At 37.9% G+C, this 10,698-nt stretch overlaps 1 protein-coding gene across 1 annotated transcript; it reads left to right on the plus strand.

Moving 5' to 3' along the window:
* The first annotated feature begins 395 nt into the window (after window positions 1-395).
* Window positions 396-1,214, plus strand: LOC104281106 (forkhead box protein D1-like). Its single transcript, XM_009878979.1, has one exon. It carries the CDS (start codon window positions 396-398, stop codon window positions 1,212-1,214), a length of 819 nt encoding a protein of 272 aa, XP_009877281.1.
* The last annotated feature ends 9,484 nt before the right edge of the window (window positions 1,215-10,698 follow it).

Genomic DNA, 10,698 nt, shown 5'->3' on the forward strand with positions numbered 1-10,698 from the left:
TCACAACTCTATCTAGCCACCATCAATTTCTCATTAATCATTATGTTTCAATGGGGAACACTGAAGGGTGTTTTCTCAGATTGTAATGAAGTGAGAGGCCAACAGTCATGGTCTGCTTATCTTCATACTTAACATAGCATAATTATTTTGTATTTTTTTTTTTCATTCAGCTAGGACTTGCACCTTGACTTTTGTAAACATAGGCAGTTCAGTTTTCATTGTTAAGGATGTTGACTTAGCAGAGTATAAAATAGGAATCTAGGTACGTGAGAGCAGCACATTTAAACTCCAACTTGCATTTCTCCTGCTGGTTATATTCAGTGTATCAACTATTCAGCTACTTGCAGTAAAATATCAGGACACTTAAAATAAATGCTGGACTTCGTGCTGCTATAATGAGTGAAGACTTTACTGAAAACGATGAAGGAAGTCTGGACATTCATACGGTAGGAGGAGAAGAAGAAGGAAAACTGGTTCACAGGATTCCACACCAGATTCCCAGCTCTCACATACATGCCGAAAAGAGTCTTTCTGTGACTGTGGATGAAGCAAGATTTCTGGAAAAGCCACCTCTGTCTTACATAGCCTTAATTGCAAAGGCAATTCTTTCCTCCCCTACAAATAAACTGAATTTAGCCGCTATCTACAAATACATTGAAGATAATTTTCCTTTCTACAGGAACAAAGGTCGAGGCTGGCGGAACAGTATAAGGCACAACCTTTCACTAAATGATTGTTTCATTAAGGTGGGAAGATGTGAGGACGGCAAAGGAAACTACTGGAGTATCCACCCATCAAACTTAAATGACTTTGTTCACGGGGATTTCAGGCAACATCGAAGGTCACGAAAGCGAGGGCGTCAAAAGGAGCTAGAGCATTGCCTTGCTGTGAACTATTTCATGCCATGGGGACACTATCCTCCCTACCCAGCACCAAACTGGCTTTACCAAACACGTTATTTTCTGGATCCTCTGTGGAAAATGCTGTACGCTGACAGACTGCAGTTTGTGCACGAATACCAAAAATGGAATGTAAACAGTGATTTAATCACCGGGAAGTTTTCACCTCCACTGCAGTCTGATAAACCACACAGCATTTCTGTGGACTGGTTTTACGGATCTCCTGCAACTTCAGTTGCACAGCAGAATATTTTCCTAAATATTCAACAGGCTTCCCCTAATTCCCTTCTCTTCTCAAAAGCAGCAGAAAAGTGAAGCATTCAGACACATCTGTAAGTACTAGAAGGTAGCTGAAGTGCAGTTGCTTTGCAGGCAGCTTGGGACTCTGTCACGATCCAATGTATTAATATGTATTGCGCAGTTTTGAACATTTGTGTGTGTTTAAAGACAGCAGAAAAGCTCACCTCCTTCCATAACCCAGTAGCTACCGATGACTATGACCTAGGTGTATCAGCTTTGAAATGGTAACAATGAATATTGTTTCTAGTAATTCTACTAGAATTACTAGAATTACTGACTATGTATAGATTACTCGCTATAAGAGTAAATGCATTATCACTGACTGCCCAATAAAATTATTTTTAAATTGTCTTGTATTAATCATATAACAGTATAACAATTCTCTATTAAATTAAAATTAATACATATATATATGTTTTTATGACCATATATTCAAACACGTACGCCCATATATTTACTTTTATATTATACTGAGTAGGAAGCATTAATGCATTTTTCCTTTGTTGGTTGTGAAAGTCTTCGAAATGCTACTTTTTGCCTTCCATACTGTTGGAAATACTGAGATATTCTTCTATTCATTTAATTTTATACATGAGTTAGGACTCACTCATCAGTATTAATTCTGATGGATTGTATTGATTCATTTTTCTAATAATGTCACCTAGATAAAATTGCTTAGTCTTGTAACTATACTTTCAGATTAAATAGTCATATGTATGTACATGGCTCCTTATGTAGCTATAGAATTTATGATGATATAAAATACTCATTTAAATATACTTTTCAAATGTGTGTATCTCGCCAGCAACCTCGTTATAACAGGAAATTTTAACCAGGAAAGTGTCACAAAGATTACAGTGAAAACACACAGCTTTTGCTAAGTTACAAACTTTCAGGAAAATTTGGTTTGAAATATTTGCTCACTGAAAACGTAGATTTGGGTAATAAAGCCCTGAAGATGCCTTTGGGCCTTAGTCATGAAGAGCCCTATCATGTGGACCAAACTTGAGACTTGGACAAAGCTGGGGGTGGGTGGTGTTCACGGGCTGGATGGGGAGAGCGGGCTGAGGACACAACAGAGTGAACCGGGGTTGGGACAAGCTGCCCAGACCTGCTGAGCAAGGAACTCTGAGGAGCTTGAGGAATTCAAACTGTGAATGTCAGGCCATTATAATCAGATGAGAACGAAAGTGAGGGATAAGAGGGCAGGTTTGAGGAATAGTGGGCAGGAAAGTCTCTGCCTTCTACAGTTTATGTACTAGAATGTCTGGGATGGAATTTAATATTCACAGTTCTTCAGGTGTCAGCAAATTACTTTAAAATTACACAAGTTCCCGTTTGGTCCCCATGTGTTTCCTGTTCGGTCCCCATGTGTCACCTGATCTAGTTGAGAGGCATCCCTGCCCATGACAGGGAGGTTGGATAAACAATCTCTAAGGTCCCTTCCAGCCTAGGCCATTCTATTATTCTATGAAGACACCAAGTTACTCCTGTCTGTTCTCACTGGCTCCAGTAGCTTACTTGGCAAGAGCCTGTGAAGTGCACCTGAGGATATTCCTAGAAGGACACAGCGCCATTCGACTTCGTCTTCTCCGCTAACTAAGAGCTGAAGGAGGGCAGTAAGTGTATAACATGGCACTTCACTTGAGCTAATGTTACCTATTGCTTAACTGGATATCCTTTAAGCCTGGAGTAAACATTTTAGTTTTATCTGAAAAAAAAATTAAAAATAAAAAAAAAGGCATTTTACCAGGTGAGTGACGGTGGTGGGACTGTGGCATGTACCAAACCATACACATGCTTCTAGATCTTAGTCCCAGTTTCCTGTGAGAATGTGGTAAGAGGAACTCACATGCAGGAGACATTCTTCTGATCAGATGCTCAGATTTTATTTGAAGACCACTTTGAAATAGTTTTCATACCACTAGTTGTACACATACCATAGCCTGAGAACTCCCATCTTAGATATTTCCAATCTGACTATGTAGCTGTCAGTATGCTTTCTTATGTTTTTTTTTGATGTGTTTTAACTTCTTGTTTGTTTGTACAGCACCTGCATGCCGCAGGGGAGGAGGATTCTTTTCGTGTAATGAGCAACTATTTATTTTGTCTTCTTATTTCAGCACGTATCCATAGATTTCTTACTGTGCACAGTTCAAACACTTCACAAAATTACCCAATCACTATTTCATTATCATCCTTGAAAGCCATAATATAATTTATTGTCAAAATATCCTGAGAGATGAGGAACATCCTGAAAGATAGGCTTAAAAACGACTGAGGTCAAATGTTCACTTTAGACATCATGTGCAACATTTTATGTGCTCAAAGCCCAGCTCCTGCTGTCCTGGCTTTCAATGCCGAGTGTTCAGAACATTTGCAGTTATTCCAAGCAACAAGGAAACCAGTAACTATCTGTGAAAAGTTTGGCTTTGATAACTTGTCCAGAAATACCACAGCCAGTGAGAGGAATACATCTCTTTAAGGCAAACTTCAACTGCCACAATATAGAAAAACTTTTTTCTTCCTGTAAACCTCAGCCGAGTTTGCTAAATACCTTCCAACTTCTGCAATAAAACCCAGCATTTCTTCATTATGCGATTTTAATTAATCTATAAAACAGGTCTACTTTGGCTATTAAATAAGGCAAGGGAAAAACACACTTCATACAATTGAAGGCAGTATTTTTATGTCTTCACCTGAGATTAGCGCCAAGTTAGGAATGCACAATTTAGACAAGATGCCATTTTTTCCCCCTTAGCTTCTGAAAGCTTGACATTGCAGTCTTAATAATATTTTTCATCACAGCTGAAGGGGTAGGGTTAGTATGTCATTTTGTGTTGAAAATGTCAATGTACTAATCTGCAAACAACCTGAAGTAAAAATTTTAAAGCAGTAAGAAAAAAAAATCAAGTTATATGTTTTACCCAAATTCCAAGTGTGCAAATTTCTGATACAGGAAATTGTCATTTAATAAGAAGAGAGGAAGGCTCTTGAAAATTAAATGGATTAATTACATGCTTGTACAGGAGTGTCTAAGACAGTATATGTGGTGTAAGAGACTCCTTTGGAAGCAAAAACAATGGTTACAAAACCAGAATTACATAAAATCTGACATGAACACAGTATCCAAAATCTATATGTAGACAACTTCAGCATTTTCCAGCTGAAATGTGTTACCGGGATTGATAAAAAAAAGACAGGAAGTCAGAATCTCAGCATTTTGACCATTGCCACCTCCATTCTGCCCATATATAAGACAGAGGTCATCTTTTTACAGCAGATCTACTTTGGGAGTACACAGATGAAATGCCAGTGTATGACATAAATAGCTGGAATGGAGGTCACATATGCTCTCATAAACAAATGCTGCCAATTGCTCTCATCTTCTTCTTACATTGAAGAAAATCACTTCTACATAAAGAAATTATATCTGAGACATACATTTACTAAGACTTTCAATAAACTCTAACTTCATGATGAGCAGTAAGACAACTAGGCCTGAACATGAGAACCTTTTATTAACAACAATTTACAGGTAATAATTTTAAGCCAAATCATAGTGTTGGTTTTGCAGTTGACCTTCACCAGCTTATACAAATATTTATTCTAAAAGTTCAATAAAAAGTCTCAAGCTATAAAGCCCAGAAAGTTAGTATACAGCTTAATTTCTGATACATTTTCTGCCCGGCACAACTGCTGACTCTGAGACTTATCTTCTTTCTTATTGAAAATAACCACTGTCCAGGGCACAAATAAAAGTTTTGTAGAAAAAGAAGCCTCCAAGCTGTATAGCCAGTCAAACTTATGCATATTGATTAACGCTTACCCAACAGTTTTCCATTTCTCAAAGGTTTGTGTACATGGATGCATGAGGGTATGCCAGGCTTGGCCTGTAGTGACATTGCGAGCGAAAAAAGTAAAAAAGGAAACGCTCAAAACCACTCAACGTCAGGAGTTAGTGTAATCAGAAAGGTGATTATAAAAATGAAAACATCCCAACCACCGTCATGCAGGAGCAATATAGCAACACTGTAGGACACAGCTATGTTTGATTGATCTAAATGTGCCCTCCTGTAACTAAACATTTGTATTTCTTTGAGGCATAATTTTAACCAGGACCATCTCAGGTTTGTATTATTTGGTCTGTGTTTGTTAAAACAATGAAAAAAATCTAACATCCTTAATCTATATCGTTTGCCAAATGGTGATACTTACTAAGAAATTTAATTCCATCTCTGTTAGTAAAGTTTAGTGATGTGCCAAATCTATCATGTGGACATGGGACAAATCATGCAATGTTTGTACTATAAACCTTTTTGCCAACACAGGTTCCTGCCCAGTGGCATGCAAGCACTGGAGGAATACCCTGGAAGGGCCACTTCAAACAGCTGAAGCCATCTTAGTGCCCATGTACCACCTTGCATCAGTGGTACATTGGCATGAAGGACATGGCTGAAAGCTGGAGGTCAGTCTCTCCTTTTAAGGCTGTTTTAGTCTGTGTTTACACTATGTTTAGGTAGGAAATTGAATATAACATCCATGAAAGGCTCCTCTGTATCTTATCTGTACTCAGTACAACTGAGGACCTGGCCAGCTGCATTAATTATTTCATAGAATCATAGAATTGTTTAGGTTGGAGGAGTCCTCTCTTCCTCCTCCTCCTCCAGCTTTTACTCTGTCTTTCTGCATCTGCATTCACTTTGCTGTCTTCCAGTTCCCACCCACTTCAGGTTTTCCTGTGGCCCTGCTCTGTTACCTTCTTATATGTGGTTCAGCCAACACCACCAAAGCAGAACACTGGATCCCAATATTTCCAGTTCAGAGACAGAGTGAAGCTTATGTCAACATAGTGGAATAAGACTTTCACAACTCCTGTAAGAACAATGTAGAAAGGTCACATGGGGCCTGATTCTGATCCTACCAACAGCCATGGAAAGAAGAACTAATTTTAGTAGTGTGTGTTCCACACACAGAATTTAACCACCAGTGTCCTTTGAAGACCCCAGGTGATTTATCCTTGTGAAGTCTTAGTGCATCTAAGGTTTGGTATGTCTAGAACTGAGAATGAACATCCGATCAGGTAAGAGCAAGACAAAGCGCTGGGCCTGATGGATTTTAAATGGCTGCCTATCTCCAAGAGAAGAAGTAGAAAAGTAATGGAGGAATCCTCAGCATCAGGAAAAAGAACCCACATTAGGTACATTTGAATTTGTTGCAAAAAATACCCTGAGAGTAGTCTTCTTTTAGAGAGTATCGGTTTTATTTAGGGAAGGAGAAGTCTGCCTTTTTAAGCAGTGAGTTGCAATTTCCATTAGTGAGGAAAAAAACATTAATCTGCCTGCCAGGAAACTGTTTTCATGCTTCTATGTTGCCCAACTGGGTGTAAGGGAAAGCCTTAGTAAAGATACAACACAATAAAGTCAGATTTATTTATTTTTTTAAAAAAAGAAGGAAAGCTCTATTCATCACTTACTATATATTTAATTTTGCAATTAGAGAAGGAAGGGAACAGAGAGCACTACCCAAACTGTATCAGAAGCTGCAGTTCTCAAATGGCATTCAGGACTGAGACATTGAAGCCTCCTGACCCTCAGTGCTCTTTCCAGTGCTCACATTCTCTAAGAAAAAAACAGATCTCCATGCCCAGGAAAGCGTAGTTCTGCTCCCAAATAGCTTTTCTAGGGATGCACAGGAATTTTGGACATGAGAACTAGTGAAAAACTTCCTCCTAATGTCTAATCTAAATCTACCCTGCTCTAGCTTAAAACCTTTGCCCATTGTCCTATCACCACACACCCTTGTAAACAGTTCCTCCCCAGCTTTCCTGTAGTCCCCCTTCCTGTAAATAGATTAGACTTAGCCATATGTGCTCAGACCAGAATTATAAGCTTTTTAAATCAAAAATATGTAATTAGAATAACATATTGCTTCAAAACCCAGTAAATTATAAAAAGTCTTGATAATGATTCAAAAAAAGCAAAACCTCTATAGCTGGGGATATACAGCTCCACTATAGAAGAAAAATCTATTATCCTTCTTTGCTCCTCTTCCATAAAAATTCTAAAGCTGTGGAACACAATTCGGTCTTTTCATGGCTTATGGAATTATTTAGTAATTCTAATACACAAGCAATATTCTAATACACAAGCAATATTCTGGTGTTCCTCATATGACAGTAATATATGTAGAATGAAAATATCTAACTAATCAAGTAAAGCAGACATTATATGCAATTGAAACAGCATACATTCCACAAAAACCAAGATACGGATTCCACAAAATGAATTAATTTTTTTTCTAACTTTCAGCTTTCTAAGAATATTTTCATGGCTAACCTTATGTGTAAACCCAGCAAGAAAAAATTCTGAAATAAGTTTTAAAGAAAACCTCTGTAATCAGAGTAATCAGTTTGCCTGCAGACAAATTGAAATGGATTTTGTCTGATAATAGCTTCTAAAAAGTGTCATGAAAGTATTTTTACAGAAAACATACATAAGATGAACTCCATATTCCAGAAGAGTTTACAGCGTTAAAAAAGCAATATTGCACATAAGCAGAACTATTATTATATTTTCAGTACAAGATACATTTTAAACAGCTCAGTAGTAATTTGAAATATTTTATCTCATATAGAAATGTTCAGAGACATTTGCAGTGTGTGTCTGGGTGTGCACATAAGCACCTGTGCATATTTATGAATTCTCAAAATCTCACCTTTAAGTGGTTTATAACTTCGTAACAAGTTGGACAACTTTATACAAGAAGCACAGCTAGTGGAAAAAACAAATCAACGATGCTCCACTATTAATAGCTGGGATGTTTGCTGCCTTCACTGCTCCTCATATTCATGGCAGAGAAGCTAGACGTGGAGAAAATTATCCCATTACGTTAGTAGTACTATCTCAAAGATGAGATTAGAAATTGAAATTCTGTTTAATCCCTGTAGCCTGTAACAGAGTCAAAGAAAAAAGGTAGTGAGAGCACAACTCACAAAGCAGAAGTAAAAATAATGTCATAAAGGAGCCTCCAACAGTTTAAACCTCTTGATGTACATCTGATTGCTGCAGATGAAAAAATCATTGTATAAAACATCAAGTGCTGGGTTCACAGAACAATTCTGAAATGTAAAGCAACAAATTAAACAGCACACAGTAAGAGTCAGAATCAATCAGGACGAAATTTATGTCATGCTTGAAAGCCTTGCTAGAATTCATACAGCAATGCTTCAGTTAGTAGATCTTTTGTTAATTGAGATACAACAATACATACCAAAATTTAGTAAGAAATGGCAGATGTGCTACTAGCTGATAATTACTTTGCAAATCTGAATCAAATAATAGCTTTCTAACAATTAGAGTAATCATAGTAATTTTAAGGGTGGAGAGAACAAGGATGATATCAAGTTTGTGATATAAAAAACTGGAATTAATACTTGAATAATCTCCATCATTAATCAAGAAATAAATCCATCTTGCAAGTGGATTTCTTGAAAGCAGTTAATAACTGCCATCACACTTTCCTGAGCCTGCAATCCAAATATAGATAGAAGAATGACTGATATTAGTTGTTTGAAAGCGACAATTCCCTTCTGAATATCACCAGAACATGTGACCTGTATAATATGAAGTTTTGAAGTTAAATGATCTTATAAGGAAATAATTCAGCAGCCAGCTTGATGACTACTGTGCATCACAACCATAGAGACTTAGGTAAACCTACTGTACCTTAAAGCTGAAAAATATAGTGTTATTTTTGATGTGTTTTTATTTAAATTAAAAATCAGAATTTTGTTTCTACCAATTTCAAAGAGTTGAACCTCAGTATGAAAGAAGATGCACCACCAAGTAGGTCATGGGATGCTTCCCAGGCATGCTGAGCTTCCTGCTGCAGCTGTCTCCCTCTGTACTGAAAAGCTACACAACACACAGTCAGCAAGAGCTTAACTAGGTATTTTATGTTCCTACAGACCAGCGAGAAGGGGCGGCTTCCTGCAAGGAGGGAAGTCTGAAACGCAGCCCCTGCTGTGGCACCTCCTTCTCTATTTGCTCCAAATACGCTGTAGGTTGGAGTTAATGAAGAGATCTTTTTGCCTCTCAAAGTAGTTTCATAAGCATACTCACAAAGCCAGATTCTCACTTGTTCTTGTCATTGCCTCAACTCCCTTATCTCTTTGATTATTTCAGACAACAGTCAAAATAAACCATATTCAAGACAATCTTCTGGTCTTCTGGGGACCTGACTTCCCAATGTTGAGATTGCCAGTAGCACTGCAGCTTTTTAAGAAAAGAATCTAGCCAATAGAAAAGTAAAAAAAAACAAAAACAAAAACAAAAAACCAGAAAAACAAATCATGATAACTCTGAGAACACAAACTGGAATTCCATCTGTCCAGTATGCATTATGATTTTTTTCCCCTTAATAGCCTGTTTCTTTACTGATGGAAGTCAGCTCTGATTTTGGTGCCGATGTGAATGGCTGTGAAGGGCAGTAGAGAACAGATCCAATGTACCACAGTGAATACACCATTTTACCAATTCAAAACATGTCTAAATCAACTTTTTAAATCCATTGCCAATGGGCAGTCTCACAAACTCCACAGAAGGCAATGACTGTTGTACCTCCGAGGCATCAAGCATTTCCAACAATTAGCCAGAAGAAAATGTATGAATGTGAAAGCAAAGTCCTATCTCTCAGTGACCAGTGACATCTATTCATATAGAAATAGAAGAGAGGAATGAAGCTCTGCTGGAAAAAAAACCAAGGTGATTGCTAAACCTTTGGAATTCACAAAGTAATCTGTTAGCAAACAAAAACAAAGTTAAGTTTCCAGGATCCAACATGCCAGGCCAATGAATTGTTTCCTAGAATGGCAGTTTGATGTAGACATGTGAAAAGCAACTGGAAAGGCTAATTCTTCTAGTTGTACTTCAACAGAATTCTCTCAGTTCAAAGACCAAAGAAGAAATATGACCTAACATAACCAGTGGATGTTGCTCTGAATTTATGCTGTGATTTAAATATTACCTTATAAGGGACAAATACTAAAAGAAGAAACAAAACTTTAATTCTACTGGAAAACAGAACTTGGCTTTTAAGAGCAAATTTATTTTTTTCTGAAAACTATTACAGCACCTACTCTGAAAAGCAAAATTATCCCTTGATCTGCAGGATAGCAAACTCCTCTATCATCATCATCATGGCTAGGCTTCGTGAATGAAGATATGGGAAGGGCTCTACCCACGCTTGCTACAAGTGCACTGATGGCTAAAAAGGCCGATGCGGGATAGGCAAGTCCGGTTGCAAAAGGCACAGCGGAAACTCTCCTTAGGCGGTATTGGCGAGGCACGGTTCTTCCTGCGTTGTCTTCTCTCCTCAAGACTAATTCTATGTGTGTTCTCAAAGGAGGCAGCAGCGTTACGGATGGTGTGTCTCCATGTCTCCTAACTGGGGGCCAGAGTGGACCATTGATGGCAGTCAATATGGCCAAAACTGAGGT

Source organism: Apaloderma vittatum, unplaced genomic scaffold, assembly GCF_000703405.1.
Source record: "Apaloderma vittatum isolate BGI_N311 unplaced genomic scaffold, ASM70340v1 scaffold17611, whole genome shotgun sequence".
In the NCBI taxonomy this organism is placed as follows: Eukaryota; Metazoa; Chordata; class Aves; order Trogoniformes; family Trogonidae; genus Apaloderma; species Apaloderma vittatum.